Consider the following 19493-nt stretch of genomic DNA (forward strand, 5'->3'; position numbering starts at 1 on the left):
CCAACTTCTCTGGGCAATTAAGGAACAACCCTGATCCATCCAGCCTCTTCCTTGACCACTGGGAAGTGGGTTCCTGTTGCACTATGACTATGTACAATTTCCTCATTGGGAAATGATTAACTAGGGAGCAGATTTTCTTAATGACATTTAAGAAGGGGGAGAAAAGGAAAAGGGGAAGGAATGACACAAAGCTCTGCACATGCTTCACGCTATCATTACAGTGTAGAAAACACATCCACAAAGATTAATTAACATGTGGAGGAAGAGGAATGCTATTCCAGCATGCATCCCCACCCCAACTAGACAGATACCCTGTGATGACCCATTTACTCCTCCCTGCTCTAGCTCCACCTTCAGAGCACTTGACTCACACCCTTTCCAGATCAGAACCAACCACCCTCCATCCCTCCAGAGCCCACAACCCACCCCTTACCCCTATCTGCAAACCATCTATCTTTAATTGGTCCTGGAGTGCTCTGCTCTAATCCCAGGGTACTGGGATTCATCCAGAACTCAACCCCATGCTCCCCAAGACTGAAAACACTGCCCTCCCGTCCCCTCCACCACCAGGTGACCACATCTTCCCCTTTTGTTTCTAGCAGGAGATTTCAGAAACCCAAGGAGGAGCTGCCACTTTGAATAGTCTACCCAGCAGAACCTCCACACCATGGGGAGAGCAGGGAGGGGAAGTGAAAGGATATTTAATACAAACCAAAGACACATGGCAGCCCCAGTTAAAACGATAACGTTTTAGAAGAATAAATCTTCCAAGAGCTTCTGAGAAGACCTGAATGTGTTCCCAATAACACCATACCACATGTCAGGCAAGACAAAGAGAGGGGCCTGGGAGGGTGTCTTGCAGAACACCAGCCTGGGGGTCAAGATAAAAGCCAGGAAGCAGATCTGACTCATAACTGCTGCCTGGCTGGTGAAAGGCTGAAGAGGACTTTGCAAATTCTGTACATCAGCATGGATCACAAAGTTTTTCAGCTGAATTTCACTCACTGTGTATTCTGCATGTTTTTTCCCATACCATTTCATCCACTTTCTGAACTCTCTGTCCATCGTCTAGAAGAGGAAGGAAAAACAAAACCACCTATTAGGACATCTCACATTACCATTCACATCACAGTAAAAGGAGATGCAGCTCTGACAGTGTTCATAAACCCTCAAGACTTTTAATTTGGTTGGTCTGGGGTTTTTTTTGGCCATTAACACTCAAAGGATAGGCAGTCAGACAACTACTGTAGTTCATTTTGCTTCATCAGGGCCAAGTCAAAGCTGGCATCTTCTCTCCCCCCTTTTCATCAAAGTTACATGTTAAAAACAAGGCAAACTGAGTTAACACTCCTCAGCACTAAAAATGGCACAATGTTAAGTAGCTCCCATGTTGTGGTACATAATCCACAGCGAGTAGGAGGCACTGAATGCAGCCCAGCCTAAGCCCAGATAGCAAAGGAACAAACAGGATAAGGACAGGTCTGCTGGGGTGAATGAGAAAACAGAAAGTGGCATGCAAAGTATTGCAACTGCAAACGGAAGGAGCATCACGCTTGCTGGAGCAACCAGGAAGGATGTTTCAAACTACAAGCAGCTTACAGTGCCTAAAGAGGCTACAAGAAACCTGGAGAAGGGCTTTGGACAAGGGCCTGAAGGGACAGGACAAGGGGAATGGCTTTAACCTGCCAGAGGGGAGATTGAGATCAGCTCTTATGCAGTTCTTCCCTGTGAGGGTGCTGAGGCGCTGGCACAGGGTGCCCAGAGAAGCTGTGGCTGCCCCATCCCTGGCCGTCTGCAAGGCCACGTTGGACACAGGGGCTTGGAGCAACCTGCTCTAGTGGAAGGTGTCCCTGCCCATGGCAGGGGTTGGAACTGGAGGAGCTTTAAGATCCCTTCCAACCCAAACCAGTCTGGGATTCTCTATGAAACTACATCTAAACAGAGAAGGGCTGCAGAGGATGGAAGGCTGCTACTACCCACCCAGGTAGCTGGCACCAGTTTTCCATTGCCCAAATACAGGAGAAAGGAACCAAAAACCCCAGACATTGATAGCTCGGTGCATCTTCACAATTACAAAATCTCACCCCATTCTCTGTAAAGTGACACTATGCAGTCTTTGTTTTAGAGTGGCAGTGAGGGTCCAGCTACACCTATACAACACATTTGAAAATGAAACTGAAGTGTCTTGGAAGACTGAAAAACCTCCGGATCTTTAGGATTTTACTCCACATATGTGAGGGCCCAAATCTGGAGATAGCAGGAAAGGAGGTAAGGGAGAGAAGCACCGCAGGAATTCTGGCTTTATGTCTTGGAGATGGTGGAGACCTCCATCAGCAGGTCAATAAACCAGTGCTGGCAGCTGTGTTTTAAGATTCTTTATGTTTCAAAAACACTCCAAAGCTTAGCAGGATAAATCAGAGAAATCTTCTATATTTTCATGTGCTGTATGAGCTTACATTTTACTGGGTTATTTAAGACACCTTCTCTAAAACAAATCCATAACACACTTTCTCTGTAGCTGAAGCTTTTCAAAGTCATCTGCATTCATTAGCATTGTAACCAGAGATGTGCGGCCTCAGCCAATCTTAACTAGAAACTTAATCCAATCCCCTCCACAACTGTTTGTCAGAGGTGGGGAGGAAAACTGGTGCGTGACACACAGCACAAGGCAGATGAGCTGAGCACAGGCAGCTTCACACGTTCTGACACTGCAGCAGCTGTGTAGCTGTTAAACCTGACAGGACAGTGCCTGTAACCAGAATAACACAGAGGATTTTATTCACCCCATGATCTTATGAAATCCTGGTGTACGTCTGAGGCTGAAGGTACTCCAGGAGTTCATACTCTTAACACCCAATTTGCGGGCAGTTTTTTTGTTTGCTACCCATTTTCACTTAAAGCCTTTTTTGCACAATGACATAAAGGGGTATTAGTGCAAGTGAGGATTTAACTTTCCCTCTTTAACACTAATCTTTACATTTACTATTAAATACAGACAGGAGTCCAGGCCTTGCAAGTGACTCCCTAATGAAACCAGAATGCTTACGCAGTGCTCCAGTTGGAAATTTCCACTGGGTCGTTGCAGGACAAACAAAATGGGACTTTTAGATCCTTGTCTGATCCTCTTTACCACTGTGTTCATGTATTTTTGCCTACACCACTGAAAAAGAGGATCAAGGATTTATTTCTTTTCCCCTCCCTTCAGAAGGTATAATTTTCTAGCCTGTACAGACTGAGTCAGCCTGTTTTAACAATACGGAGGCACATGTTTCTGTTCAGTCTACTGAAGAAAGTAAACTTCTTATGGTAAGGCATGACTAACCTTTATTGTTTGCTTGTAGCTCATTTGTCTTCCAGGTTTGCCTTGGAACTGATTTTCTTGGTGTCCCCCCATTGGCACAGAATTAGAAGTGTGAAGAAAACTGTCTGTCTGACTAAACATTATGGTTTTCTTATAGTAAGACTTCATTTTGGGGCCTACTGAGCAGTTACTAACCAGATATCCTGTAACCAGAGGTCTCATCAATTGCCTACAACAGTTTAAGCTGAACTTCAGCTTCGGGACACCAAAAAAAAGGGGGGCACCACTGTCATAAGCAGAAACATAGCCTTTAAAATCTTTAAGAACTATTTGTTGGGTGAATTCATGCCTAGATTTGCTTAATGCCATGGTCTCTGGAAGCCCTGTAGTAGAGTCACTTCAGACAAAATGAGTGCAGGTTTATATGACGCTTACACTGCACTTCCTTTTGATCAGCTCCTGGATCCAAGAAGCAAAATAAACTAGGAATGAAACTCTGCTTTTCTTCCTGCACAGCACTTAATAGTAATCCAGAACCACTGAGTGAGCCTTCAAGTAAGACATATACACACAACTCACTTCAAAAACAATCTCACCTCAGCATATTTGGCTGGAATATCAGCTTTCTCCACACCATAGTGATGTTTGCAGTTGGTGGCTGCAGCCACTTGAAGCACCACCTGACCCACACCTGCAGAAAAAAACCAAACCTAAGAACAAGTTTCAGCAGAAAACCACTGCAAGGGGAGGGAGAGCTTTTACTGGAAAAGGCAACAGGAAAATAAGCATCTGTGGGACTGGACTTCAGGTTGCAATTTCAGGTCCCAGTTGTGTCTCACAGTTCCCATGTGAACTGAACTCTCAAGTGAAAAGCACATTCAAGGCACTGTCCATTATAAAAGCCAGTCCCACTTCCCTACAAGATGTGAAATACTAAGAAGCTGGTTTTCAGTAAAGAGGGTTTAAATTCTAACTAGAAAGCAATCAGAGCAATTACATTGCTCTTTCAGAAAGGGATTTCTAGCATTGTAGCTCTGAGGTTTATGTTTTTCAATATATTGAGTACTTCTTATGATAATAGCATCAGGCTACAGCATTTACAGCAATGTCTGCATAATTATGAATGACTACTTTTATTAACTATTACAGGCTCAGTTTTACAAATTCACACAGGTTTTGTCCACAAATTTTACCAAATCTACAGGTTTTACACTGTAATTCACCATTTAATGAAGTAATTGAACAAGCAGTTGGATAAAACCATAGCAAATACTTGCTGGTCACATACCTATGCCACTTAAGATTGGTTAAAAGGGTTTGTCAAGTCTCGCAATATTTATACTCGGTTTCACCATGAAATGCAGCTCAAAGCCTACAACATGTTAAAGCATATTTATGTCTGAGCTACTGTAGGATACTACTTTAGAAAATACAGGGTTCAACACTCAAAATTTCAGGAGCAACCACTACACTGGCAAGACTGACTTGTACAAGCAACCCGCATTTTGCACACACTAGAGCAATGTCACTCCACACCTGTTAAAGCAGTCACTTAAGATTGTCACTCTTAAACCATACAATATTCATCAATGGTAGGCTGATGCATCCCTTTTTGTCTCTGACTAACACATCCCCTGTTCTTCTCTCACCAGTACTCTCCATCATTCTGCAGATGACCACATGGGAAAGGAGAGTGAGCCAAAGAGGATGGCCCAGTTGCATGGAAACATATTGCTGGTTTCCATCCAGGCAGGAAGTGGCACTGGTAATTGAATGGGTGGAACTCCTGCATGTAAACCATTACCACTATAATGTTGTCTGGCACAATGAGAACTGTAGTGCTGACAGGGAGGTTTGCTGTTGGGGGTTTCTGGTGGTTTTTGGGTTGGTTTCTTTTTGCCAATTCCCATTTTGCATATGCATGCAGATTTGATTCACATGCAAATATGGATGTGCACATTTGTGCAGGGGGAGAACATGAGCAATCAAAAGATCTGAGGCAGAACTGCTTCACTGTTTCTTATTTATAAAGAGCAAGGAGGACAAAGACTAAAGGGACGATCAAGAACACGCTGCATCTTTAGACATCACACGATACAGCAGCAGAAGTGCCCTGGTTTTGGTCAAGAAGTTTTAATTTAATCCAAACATTATAAGTCCAAGGCTTCTGAATTTAAACCATTCCTTTTATACCTTTTATACTGTGAATTTTTATACTGCTGCTCAACCTCCAAGATGACAGTGGGGAGGTCTGCAACAAACACTTGATTTTATTTCTGATGATAGCAGGTAAAAGCATCTAACATTTGAGCTTGTTAATCAACAGCACTACAGGACTTCAGATACAATCTTCTTTAACCTTCCTGAACAAACAGTTGTGAGCATCTACATTTTCTTCCAGATGGAAAATAACTTGCCAGGTCTGATGCTTTTCTAAATGTCTCATCTGGACATAAGTCACTGAAACAGGAAATTTCAGACCTAAGTCCCACTGAGGGAGGAAGTAGAGGGTAAAAAAAGTAAAATGAGAAACATTACTGAAGATCTCTGACTGGAGATGTATTCAGTTTCAGGGGGGAATGGCAGTCCTGCTGCATTTAACAACTGGATGCATTTTGAAATACTTTTCCCCAAAGCCCTCTATCATACCAGCAACAAAACCAAAACATACTTCATTTAAAACTTTACAACCCATCCAGTGAAAGGGGAAATTCTTATTACTCCTTTCCTGCTCTGAACCAGATTTCAGCAACAAACAACATCATCATCTTGCTCAGTATATCTCTTCCACATGTGCTTGAGTCATATCTGGTTTCTCTACCAACTAGAAATACCTATTTCCTTTTAAAACACTAACCTGCTCACAAGATGCAGTTGGAGATTGTAAGCTAGATCTTGTGGGGTCTCACAAAGCAGCTGTTAAAGCCAACTATAAAGGCTTTTCACAGACTGAAAAGTATGCCAGAGGGAAAAAAACTGCCTAATTTTCAGATCCTACACCAAGAGTTTCACACTGGCATGGGAAGGGTCAAGAAGTCCCACTTTCAGATAGGAAAGGCATAACATGAAAAGAGATGAATCCTTAGAAATGGAACTGCTATTATCTTTCAAGCATCATTTTTAATATTGTATAAGTGTATCTGCCAATAGCAGCAGAAACCAAGAGTTTTCTGTAACAAGGGTTTATTGCATTGGTAGGCTGACACTTCCCTATCACTACAGGGAAGAGAAAAAGCGTCTGTGATTTCTGTTTGGTCTACTTAATCCTGTCATAAAAACCAGGAGCATCACTGAGGATTATCTAGAAAAGGTGCTTATCCGGTAACACAATCCTTAGTCCTGGTTTACTTTCCAAAGATGAATTTCATCTTTTTTTTCTCTTTTTTTTTTTTTTAAAAAAAGGAGAAAACAGCAAGCAAAAGAGAAAAAGAAAAACCACTTCAGTTATTGGTCACTTACCACTGCCCAAGTCAACAAACAAATCATCCTCTGTCATTTTTATTTCATCTATCATTTGGGCCACTAAGTCAAAGGAAGTTTCTCCGTAAACCTCTGGGGAAAAAGGCTCATAGTTGTTCAGTTTCTCAGGATCAGTCACCGAGTGGTTATAAACCTGCTGCAGGATGTGCCGGAGGAGCCCGTTGGAGGGACGAGTGTTCAGTTTCATCGGTTGGGTGGTTCCCTTCCACTGAAGAGAAAGAGCAGGAAGACAATATGAACACAAGGAAACATCACCACAACAAGGCTGCACTGGCATAATACAGAATAGAGGCTGAGGAAAGACTTTCTAGCAGGGCCTGTTGTGATAGGATGAGGGGTGATGGTTTTAAACTAAAAGAGGGAGATTCAGGCTGGATGTGAGGAAGAAATTCTTTACAATGAGGGTGGTAAAACACTGGCACAGGTTGCCCAGAGAGGTGGTGGATGCACCATCCCTGGAGACATTCCAGGCCAGGCAGGATGTGGTTCTGGGCAACCTGATCTAGTTGAAGCTGTCCCTGCTCATTGCAGTGGGGTTGGACTAGATGAGCTTTGACGGTTCCACCCAAACCACTCTATGATTCTACAATCCCCTCCCATTCCCTCCCTCACAAGCTGATCTGCAGGTGCTCTGCAGAGACAAAACCAGTGAACAGCACTAAAGAAATGACACAACACAGACTGCTCTGTACTTTGTCTCACCTCAACTAGTAGGTGATTTTAAATATACCTGCTGGAAATGGGTGGGAAAGGAGAAATTAAAGAGATGTAAAAATCAATAGGCAGTGTAGTGTAAAGCTTAATACCAAATATAGTTAGAGTAGGTGTAAAAGTTTGTTCACTCATCTCTTTATGTACTGACCACCACTGAACTGATGTTGACTGCTCTGTCCACGTAAGAACAGTTTCTGTTTCTTTCAGGAACTGTAGGATGGGAGGGATCTATGTACTCACACAGGGAGTGGCAGGAAAGAGATGGAAATCAAGCTTCCTTTCTTTGCCAGAAAACCCCCTGTCCACACCATAAAAGTTGTTTTTAAAATTATCCCTTTGATAAGGAAAAACAAACAAAAAAGGGACAAAGCCAGGATCCCACCTAAACAATCCTCTGCTTGAGATTCAGGTGGCAAAGCCAAAATGAAACCCATTGGGTTTGTGATTTCAGTCAGCAATTGCAAATGCTGAATAGCTTCCAATTTTTAGCTACTAACCAACATACACATGAAGGCGCTGAATCCAAACAAGCATGAGTTTTAGGTAGTTGTAGGCCCACAAAGCAAAGGAAAGCCTGGCAAAAAAAGTCTTGTTTCCATAGTACTGCACACTTCAAATAATTCCCGCCAGCACAGCAGAGAAATAAAGCCACCTATGTTTTCCAAAATCAAACAGAATAGTAACATTCATTCACTGCTCGTGTTTTGCTTCCTCCAGTTCAACCTTTTATAGGGGTAAGAAAACCTAAAAGCTTATTAAATTGGTCTGAAAAGGGAGTACATTCTAGTTTGGCCAGTGATCCCACAGAACAGAGTAGCTGAACTGAGCGGCAAGCAAGGAAATTCCTAAGCCATTGACCACGTTTACAGTACACAAGAGAGTTCACATGGATAATTTAAGTACCTATAAGGCACTGATTTCCCCATGTAAAAGAAAATCTATATGATAAATTCCTGTGAAACATCTAGACATTAAATGCACAGAAGCCCCCTGAAGGTAACTGCTACTTCAAAGTCCAAAATAACGGTGCTGGAAGCAAGCACTAAGGAGCAACACCTTAAAATCTGCATTTGGGGTGGAAAATTGGGTTTTTTTTCTTTTCTTCCTATAAGAATGCCCTTCCAGTACTAACAGCTCAATTGCCCAGGTGTGATCAAGAAAATAAGGTTTAATACCATACTTACTAAGTCCCCAAAAGAATGGAAGTGCTGAATACTGGTGTTGCAACTGACTAACACACACAATCCAGAGCTAAGTCACTGCTTTCTGGGTATTATTCACTGAATGTGAATTCCAACCAGCTGGATAAACGTGATGGTGTGTAACAAAAGTAAATACATACCAACTGGTGAATGCTATCGATGGCTCGGTTGTACTTGTCACAAAGCCTCTGCATGCTCTCAAAGCTACAGGGGGAGAAAGAACATAGGGTCAGTTAAAAACAGAGCTGTAAGTAGGTTTTTAGGGTTTATCTCTTGCAGAACATGCAGTTACATACTCAGCATTAGGACTTTGTATACAGTTTCCTTTAAAAAAAAATTCCCTAGTAGTCCAGGAGAACAAGATAAATTCATATTAGTTTCCTTAATTAATAGAAAAAAGACTGAACTCAAAGTATGATAATTAGAAAGTTTTATATTCTCACAGACCATTATTTCTTTTCCATACTCTCAGCTGCACAGAACCTTAAGGCATCTGTAAATTCTTCTCCTTTGTTCCATCATCTCTCTGGGATAACCAGTCTTAGAAATTAACTCTGGAACTGAAGCTGCAGACAGACCCAGGACACAATCTAAAATGTCACCCATCAGGAAAGCGTGCTGATTGCTTCACAGGCTGCTTGGGATTACAGTCAATTCAGGCAGATGCCTTAATGACAGAAGCTGAGAGGATTAAATAAATTCATCTCAGGCCAGGGAAGAAACAATATTGCTAGGAACATCATCTGTTAAGTAATCAGACCCACAAAGCAGCAGCAAAAAAACAATACAAGGAGTTACAGAAGGAAGATAATTAAAACATGGCCATTCCCAAATCCAGAAAGGGGTGGGGGGTGACCAGGGGACATCTCAAAGAAGTGGCTCTTCAGTCTCTTGTGATCCTCATTACTGCCACACTCTTCTACAAGAACTGCTGACTTCCACTTCAAGCTTTCAACTGCCCCTGCTTATTTCCATGTTAAGACAAAGCAAGGGGCTGAAATGGGTTTTTGTCTGCACAGCACGTGCATTTCATTCACATCCATGTGGCAGTCTATCTGCTACAAGTAATTTTTCTGATGATTTTTGTCAAAGGAAGTAAAAAGACTAAAGCCATTTACCACAGTTACAGGTTTATGGCTTCCTAGAAAAGCTGCAGAAAGGTGAGCAGGGTGTGACTTCTGGGAACAAATGGGTTTCTCTTCCACTGTTGCCAACCACACTGGTGCTACCTAATTAAACATGCCCAGTGAGGATGCCAGAACTACCGAAATTACAGCACTGCAGTCACTGTGAGTAATCCACAAATTCCAATCAATGGATTTGATGACAAGGGATGCTTGACCCCAATTTCTCCTTTTGAATTTTTCAAGAGGAAGAGGGACTAACAAGTCTTACAATGAAACAATTACAACATAATTAAGAGAGGAGGAAGCAATACAGATCATGATACAAGGTTCTCAGAGCAAGAGCCAGTGATTAATGACAGCGATGCAGTTTCATCTGTAAACCTCATTCTGTAAGTTCAGTGATGCTGTGGACTTGAAGAAATTCAGTCTTTCCCATGAAAACAACGAAGGAGGTTTTTGTAAGCTGCAGCTTCAAGGTCATCTCTTTCTCCAGTCTTAGTACAGCCAAGTCAACACACAGAATCTCAGACCTCTCCACAGATACACCTCAGGTCAGATTCTGCCCCTCCCAACCTCAAGGCAAATGCCACATACTTTACATTCATTTTCAGCTGTTTGTGGACTAGGTACTGAAGTGTAACTACAAGCATCTTAAAATTACTTCTCAATATCCAGAAGACCAGTATGAATAGTTTGTTTTTTAATTTAGCCCCTCACCCACAGAGCATCCTGCTTGCACTGAGTCCAGAGGACGGGTGGGGAAGGTTATCCTCCCACAGGCACGACGCTGACTGACAGTGTCATTTTCTAAACAGGAATCCTGAGTTACTACCAAAGTAGAAACCTCAGTGCCATTCAGCTTCCTAACACTGGACACAGTCCAACAGCGCAGATACCAATCATTGTTTCGGAGTGAGTAATTCCAACGTACACCAGAGCTCAACTCTCTACTGTGTGGAGTTTCCAATTATGTCCTTAATCCAACAGCCTTTGCCAATATTGCTGTTACACATTTCCTACCAAAATAACTCTGCAGAGTCTGAAGCCAGTTCTAAAAGAAAACTGCAGTTCATAGTGTCTAAGAATAACCAGTTACAAACTGATGCATTATAAACCATGCTGACCTGTCCTCCTGGTGGGAAAAAAATATTCCTCTCACCTTTTTGTATCATAGTCAATTAAAACATAGTTTTCCATAGCAAGCTTGAGATCTGGGATTTCTTCACAGACCCACCTGAAATGAGAAAAGAAATAACAACATCTCCAATGAAGCATAACAAGGCAGTCTCCCTCACTTCCAGACTGGCATTGCTGTATGTTAAGATGGAATATTGCAGCGAGCTGAAAGACCACACTCTTGTCAGGAGTAAGGCAGACATCACAACCTGCTGATCAGAAAGCTGCAGGAGTTTGCATTTGTGCTGAATAAACAGTAAGGTGCCCATAGACATTGGCACGAGTAGAAAGCTCTTTTGAAATGGCACAACTCCAAAACAAGGTGATAAATGTAGTAAATGCATGTCAAAATACTGAAAGGCACGGCTGATGCTAATCTAACATAAAACATAAATGCGGAAGAATGCTGATGCTGGAACAAGCTTTGACAAAGCTGAAGATGTTTCCTGCAGCACCCTAAAAGAATGCCAACAGTCATTGTGAGGATATTCTCCTCCGTGTAGCGCTCTAAACCACTTTTACACCTTAAGTAACCCAACCCAAAACAGATTTTCAGAAGTTATTTTGCTTTAAAAATCCCTTTGACACACCAAGTGTGTAAAGCCCTGTATGGAGTTGCCATTAGAAATGGATAGTGCACATCCACTTGCAATGCATCTGACAATGGCATCTCACAGAAGAGATCTTCACTCTTGGAATGTAGGAAGAGTAACTCCTCTCAAAGATAACTTAAAAGCCACATAAGCTTTGCACACACTTCCTTCCAAAAGCATCAAAGAAACCTCAAGAAACCTCAGAGCAAATCATAGGATGAATTCCAATAGGGACGACAGTTTCTTCTTCACACACCTTGATACATGCTTCCGTATTAAATCAGTGAAGAAACAATAATGACTAGAGCTCCAACAGTTCTGGTTCTTCTGGCTGACTGACATTATCAAATAAACATATAGGCAAGTAAAAAGCAGAACTTTACATCTGTGGCTGACTTCTGACTAACGTCTCTCACCTCCAGTGAGAACGACCAGCCACTGGAATGGTCCCAGGGAAGTGGTGGATGCCCCAGTGTTGGATGCATTTGAGATTCAGCTGGACAGGGTACTGGGACATCTAGTCCAGGTCATGCTTGGCCAAGAAAGGTTGGACCAGATGATCCTTGAGGTCCCTTCTCTAGGATACTATGATCTTCCTAAAAAAAAGTTAGTGCTTTGATGTCTGCAAGTTTTTTGCTCTTGAATGACAGGAACGGGCAGTCAACAGCCCATCATCTACCACTGGCCTGAAGAGATAAATGCAGATACCTCTTTGCATTCTTTTACCCACCGCTTTCATAACCACATGACAGTTACTTTGCACAAGGCAGGCAAAGCAGCCTGAAAGCCCTCTAACACACTGTGTGCACTGCAATCAGGCTTAAGACACGGTTGTGAAACATTCCTTTGGCCCAACTGCTTTCTAACACACAGTGTTCCCCTCACCTCCAGCTACTGTAGCACAGGGAGCACAACCACCGATGACTCCAGCAACCACTTTCAGCACTGTTGACAACGGCACCTCACAGAAATGATCTTCACTCTTAGAATGTAGGAAGAATCAGAAACAGAATCTTGTCTGTTTAAATCCCTTCAGAAAGGGTCTTCTCAATAATCACCCTGACAAATGATGCCACAAGTTCCAAGGCACAGAATCTTATCCACATCAGTACGAGGGAACGGGCAGCAGCAGTGGCAATGCATCTTGTGTCAAGGTTTTGTAGTTAGAAAAAGAAATTCCTTTGGAAGAAAAATTCTCAGCTCTAGTCCCATTACACATCCTCTCCCACCACAGATCATGGAAAAACACTGATTGTGTGTGTATAAGTGACATTATCAACACTACCACACAAGCACTTTGCTCTCACACCCATGCTGGGAGCAAACAAGGCCCACTACCTTTCCCTAGGCCGTATGTGACTGACCAAACTTCAAAGTTGATGGGTCTGCAGCTAAAATACCATTCTTTGTACCTCATCTGTAGCTGCACCATCCAGTCACTAATACCTGCTGTAGATACAGCCTCAGGCAAAGAAAGCCTGTATGGTAAGGATCTAAAACAGCTAACAAGAACAGCTTTTAAACAATCTAATGTGGACAACATCCCTCAGGTGTTTGGGGGATTTGTGTTAGCATTTAATAAAAGGTCTTCTACAGCAAGTCACCTCCTTACCCTGCTGAAGTAACAGCAAGCCATGACAAAACCACTGCCTGTGCCGGGAAATGCTCAGACTTCCTACTCTGCATATTAGTCTTTCACCTTTATCCTCCCATTTTCCCCACATTGGTCCAACTCTACCAGCAGAATGAAGAGAACATCATTCCCGAATAATGCAAATTCCTCAATGCTGAGACATCATAGCAACAAGGGGAGAGGGAGAGGGTTGGGAAGAGGATATGCAAGACCAGAACTTAACACATCATGCCAATGATGTTTGCTTAACCTTGCTTTTCTCAAGATCAAGTACAGACTGCCACAAGCACCAAAGCTGAATATCACTCCTCATTTTTAATCCTGTTCAAATGAGAACAGAATATGGCAAGTTAAAATAAAGTCCACTTCACAGGGAGATTTGCATTGCAACAGTTATCAATTCAGCTCAGAAAATAATTTGAAGCTGCTAATTTACAATTATAACTGCTGCCTTCCTTTATATCTTGTCTCAAGACAGCCAGTCACTGGGATGCAGTGAGACAGAGGGAAGGGTTCTAGCCACATCTGCCTTGAACACTTACCGAATTGTCTCAATAATTTCGTGAGCAGCATCATGGTGTTTGTCCTGAAATGAAAAGAAAAGATGTTTTCAAAGAGATGTCAGGTGTGCTGTTTATCCCAACATTACAGGAATCACAATCCTTTTAAGAATACAGGTGGTAATCATACTAGCAAAGGAGGCCTTGATTGCCACCCAGGCCATTAAACCCATCAAACGACCCCTCTCACAAAAGTGTAAGGCCTAATGAAATACATTCCTCAAGTTCCTAAGGACTAGCAGAAGATTTACATGAAGGAACTGTCATTCTACTTATTTCTTTGTTACTCTCTGAAATCAGGCATTGTGTAGCTGATACCCTTAGTATGCAATAGGTATTTGACTGCAAGTTCCACAAAGAACAGCTGATTTCATGGCCCTAGCATCTGGTACATGCTCCCATCTCCATATGGGCACTAAGATTCTAGCACAGCGAATGGCTTTCTAAAATAAAGCATCAAATAAACAGTAGGAGTGGATACCAGTGTAGGAAGAAACACCCTCACAGCACACATTAACACACACAAAGAAGACCCAAATACGCAGAATAATGCAGCCCTTTTCATGACCTAAAACCCAAAACACGTGCACAAGTCACATTCAAACTTGTGCGTTACAAGTATACACTAGACTGTGAGGCACAGATGTTTGTTGACTTTCATTTGGGAGTTTACTCAGGAGCAACAGAAGCAGACTAAGTTTAGCACAAGCCATTCCCAAGTCATGCTAATGAAGCCCTGGGAGCTGCATGTAAGATATGCACCATACCACCAAAAAAAATCAAAGTTACAGGAGTTCTTGTATGTAGTCTTGTATCCAGCCTGTGAAGCATCAGTTGCCAGAGTCCATCTGCACAAAGCTGAGGTTTTAGACAACAACTTAGACATTTGTTTCTTGTAGTGGCTTTGGCCTTCTAATTAGAAGTCCAGTATCTAAAGACCTTCCAGAGATAGATGTGTAAAGGCTCAGTCATTCTCAAATAACTTCCCTTGTCTCCTGCTGCAGAAATGTCATTTCTATAGAGTTACTGGGGAGAATTCTATAGCAAAGGGTGAGACAGGCAACAGAAAGCAGGGGAAGGAAGAGAATGGAAAAGAGAAACACTAATGGACAGATAGAACCATACGATAGTTTGGGTTGGAAGGAACCTTCAAAGCTCATGTAGTCCAATTCCCCTGCAATGAGCAGGGACATCTTCAACTAGATCAGGTTGCCCAGAACCACATCCTGCCTGGCCTGGAATGTCTCCAGGGATGGTGCATCCACCACCTCTCTGGGCAACCTGTGCCAGTGTTTTACCACCCTCACTGTAAAGAATTTCTTCCTCACATCCAGCCTGAATCTCCCTCTTTCAGTTTAAAACCATCACCCCTCATCCTGTCACAACAGGCCCTGCCAGAAAGTCTCTCCCATCTTTCTTATAGGTTTCTCTTAAGAACCGAAAGGCTGCAATAAAGCGTCCCTGAAGTCTTCTCTTCTCCAGACTGAGCAACCCCAATTCTCCAGCCTTTCCTCACAGGAAGGGTGCTCCATCCATCTCATCATTTTTGTGGCCCTTCTCTGGATCCCCTCCAACAGGTCCATGTCTTTCCTGTACTGAGGACTCCAGAGCTGGTGACGGAAAACAGCTGGGAGTATCTGTCTCCTCAAGACATACAAGGACATGATAAAAGTCAAATTGAAGCCTTTTCCATCAGTATCACAGCTTTCACATTTGTGTAAGGAAACAGATTTCTCCTTGTATAATCAGTTTATATACTTGGGATCAGCCAGTCTTCTAGAAGTTCTCAATCTGAGAAACACAGCCCTTTAGATATCTGATTTAAAATCTCATGATTGAGAAGGATAGAAAGACAAACATTTCTGAAGTCTGCCATATTAAAGGTGGGAAGGAACCTATTTGATCAGGAACAGCTTTTATTTTCAGAATACAAAACCCCTGTATCTAGGAGTCACATGAGAGACTAATCAAAGAACCACAGAATCCCAGCCTGGTTTGGGTTGGAAGGGACTTTAAAGCTCATCCAGTTCCAACCCCCTGCCACAGGGGGGTCCAACACCTTCCTCTAGACCAGAAAACCAAAACATTACAGTTACTATATCCAAAAGGAGAAACAGCCAACATAAAAGTAGTCAGAACACTTGGGATTGAATTCAGGAAGCTGCGTGTTACCTTGGTCCTGTTTCATACCAACATGCTGATGCTGCCCATCGCCAGCCACAGAGAACGCATCTGGGGCTGTGCTTGCTCCAGTCTCTGGTGTTCACTCAGGACATAGGCTGGGACAGCCCAAAGCCAACAGAGACCACCAGCACCAATAAACTCACCCAGCTGAAGTTCATAATGCCAGGTAAGTAATTCTAACAAGAAATCTTGGCCTAGAAAAGAGGGGAGCAACTGAGCTAAACTCTGCTCCTGACTCAGCACACATCTGGAAGAAAAAGCAGACAGGAGAGGACTTCTCTTTCTTTTCATTTCTTATCTGTGAAGTATAAAAATACCCCAAGACAGTGGCTCATCCATAAACATCCCCTAGAAATCTTCACGTTTCGCTACACACAGAATTATCACAGTAGAAGCCCCTTGGGGTGATCCAGCTCTCCCAGTAAACTGTGTTCCTGTATAGTAAGAATCTGCTTTATCAACATAAGCACATTATACCGGAAAAGTGAATTCATGCTTATCCCGGCATAACCGTTTTCTCTGAAGAAGTTACATTCTTCACTGATGGTATTGGACAGTTTCAGTGCTGGCAGAACACACAGAGGGACCCCGTGTCCTATAGGTCTTCATGAAAACGCCCCATAAATGTCCAAAGCTGCTTAATCAGCAGATTCCTTTGTCTTGGGTAGAAAGTGAAAAAGACATTTTTAAAAATAACACTAAATCCCAGTGTACATCTACAGATCATCCCATTTAAGCAAGTGGATTTACTAACACAAGCTCATGTGGAAATCTGAGCCAGAAGGGGCCTTTCCGAGTTTAGTTTGTGTCATTATCTAGGAATAATGAAGTTGAAAACAGTTCCACATTTACCGCTGTTAAACTTCTCATGTTGAAACACTTACCAAGTTTACAGTACTCTATAACTAACATACTTTGTCCTAGTAGACAGGCTCCCAAGATCTCATGCAAGTCAGAGATGATCTAACAGTTCTTCAAAGCAGACACAACCAGGGAAAACGGAGGGGGAAAGAGATCTAAAGGAAACACAGAGCAGTTTCTTCAGAGAAACTTTTAGTCCCATTTCAACATCATGGTTGTAAGATTTAACAAGAAAAGACATTAAACAGCATCAGTCATCACATCTGTATTCATGCAACTGTTTATGACGCTGATACAGAGTCTTTAGCAACTCAAAACACAAGCTGAATAGAAACCTCACCAAAATCACAGACTCTGCCCCCACTAGCATCAGCCTTTGCCCATCATCCTTTCAAGCAGATGCACTGGGTTTGGCCAGACACGCAACTGAGCTCAGTGCAGCAGCTTTAACCTGGAGGCTTTTACAGCCGTGTGGGTGAACACTGAAACCAGCAGGTTGGGAGGGACTGGCAGCAATTGCTGATGGCTCTGCTGCAATCACAGCAGTCTGACAAACCTACACTGCGCTCAGCCAACCCAGCACGCTCAGAGACCATAGAATCACCAAATGGTTTGGGGTGAAGGGACCTTAAAGCTCCTCCAGTTCCAACCCCCTGCCACGAGCAGGGACACCTTCCACTAGAGCAGGTTGCTCCAAGCCCCTGTGTCCAACCTGGCCTTGAACACTGCCAGGGCTGGGGCAGCCACAGCTTCTCTGGGCACCCTGTGCCAGCGCCTCAGCACCCTCACAGGGAAGAACTTCTTTGTCAGATCTAATAAGGATGGCCTGAAGCTTCTAAAATTCAGACACATTTTTGGGGTTTAGAGGGTTTGGGGGTTGGGATTTTTTCCCTTTTTCAGGCTGCAGGGACCCATGACCAACACCAGCATGGCAGCTACACCTCTAGTGCAGGCAGGTTATACAAGCTCATTGTGTTATGCTTTTGGAAACAGGGACCCATGAGAGCACAGCTTTACACTGCATCTGCACTCACAGTGCTTTGTCAGTAAAATATCCTGGTAAAGAGCCTCCTACAAACAGCCTGGCTATCAATCATGAAAAAACGTGCAGAAGCCTTTTGGATGAGTCTCAAGGAGCATATCTAGTCTGTCTGCAGTCACGAGATGATGCCACGGTACTCTGTGTCAGGAAGAGGAGTTCCATTCATCCTCCAACTCTGCTCCAAGCTGTTCTCCCTCCCTCCCTCCTCCCCTACACGCTGATGTGAAGCATACTACGTGCTGCTCGTTGGCCTGGCTGTACTTCTGCAATGTTCTTATATTTATGTAGTCTGAGAGGCCCTCGGAACCTTTTAGGCTACATAAATGGAATCTATTTCACGAGACAAGAGCTTATCTCTTTAATGTGGTCTATAGACTAAGTATTTAAAGTAAAAAGTTGCAGTCTATAGTAATTATTGAGAATGCCCAAAGCTATTCCTAACAAGTTTATTTATAAAATATAAAAAAAAAAAAAAAGAAAAAAGCTAAACATACATTAAAAGCCAGTTCTTGCAGTCAGTCCTCTCCAGCTGAACTTTATAATAAGCAGCTCTTATTTTCAACCTAAAAGTTCAATTTAAAATTGAAACGTGAGCTCCCAGAGAAAGTTCAATAGTTTTTGCCAAGACATCTCCTTGGGAAAATAATGGAAAGAAAGCAGACATTTTTCCAAAAGTTACTTACAGGGGAATTCAATTTTCTATGGAAAACAGTGGAGAGGAGTCAGCCAGAACAACTGAACAGCTTCACAGTTCTGATTCTTACACCAGATTTCTCCATTCACATGTTACTACAGCTCTAATCACAGGAGTTTGCAATCTGAAGCCAGAAACACACCCACTGCTATTACTTTCAGTACACTGGTGCCCAGAAGCCCTACCAGCATGCACGACTCCTGGTACACGCCGTGCCAAGCAGAGCGGGTCCTCCTGCAGAGATCAACGAACTGCATAAGCAGTTTGGCCCTTTAGGACATGGAAATTAGGCCAGAGACCAATTTTTATGAGTTTGGTCTTTCCCTTCACCTCTTCTGAAGAAGTTTCCCATCCCAACTGTTCTCAGTGAGGACCTTTTCCTGCAATTTAGGCTCAGCTCTCTGACTACAGGGGGATGAGGGGGAGAAGCAAAAACTGGGTAATTAACTCTGCACGCTTCAACGTTTGAGTCAGTCTCTGTACAAGCGGCATTTTGTATCTTGCAGCTATCAGAAATCCTACACGTGGTTTTAAAGGCCAAATAAGACAGTGACCAAAAGCTCTTTCCAAATAAGTATTTTCAAGCAATCATTATCATTATTTTGATATCATTCAGTATTCCACTGCTGTATCCTAGACTCTCGGGTATATTTGTACAGGACTAGTTATCCCACAATGCAACAATTCAAATCTAACTTAAAGCAACAGATTTAAACATTATGTTTCTTCCTCAAACACAAAGAATGTGTTCAATTAAACTGGGCAGCCGTCATTGCCTGAAGGAAGGAACAACACCCTAGTGCCCCTTCCAAATTTACCTCTTTTGATATTTAGGTCTTTCATATGAAACCATGCATATCCTTGGGGTAAGAGTCATTTGGAGCTTGTGGAGTGATCACTGCATTTTTCTAAACTTCATTTCCCTA

At 42.7% G+C, this 19493-nt stretch overlaps 1 protein-coding gene across 1 annotated transcript in view; it reads right to left on the minus strand.

Annotated features, from left to right (window-relative positions):
- Window positions 1–13812, minus strand: part of DOT1L (DOT1-like histone H3K79 methyltransferase) — a gene marked incomplete at its 5' end in the record, with an annotated part of 49024 nt that extends 35212 nt beyond the window's left edge. Inside the window, 6 exons of the mRNA XM_010012573.1 lie at window positions 1006–1068; window positions 3898–3992; window positions 6761–6989; window positions 8838–8901; window positions 10984–11058; window positions 13769–13812. Coding sequence (XP_010010875.1) covers window positions 1006–1068; window positions 3898–3992; window positions 6761–6989; window positions 8838–8901; window positions 10984–11058; window positions 13769–13812 — 570 coding nt within the window. The remainder of the gene's footprint in view (window positions 1–1005; window positions 1069–3897; window positions 3993–6760; window positions 6990–8837; window positions 8902–10983; window positions 11059–13768) is intronic.
- Window positions 13813–19493: the final 5681 nt, after the last annotated feature.

This window comes from Nestor notabilis, unplaced genomic scaffold (genome assembly GCF_000696875.1).
Source record: "Nestor notabilis isolate BGI_N333 unplaced genomic scaffold, ASM69687v1 scaffold11814, whole genome shotgun sequence".
Taxonomy (NCBI): domain Eukaryota; kingdom Metazoa; phylum Chordata; class Aves; order Psittaciformes; family Psittacidae; genus Nestor; species Nestor notabilis.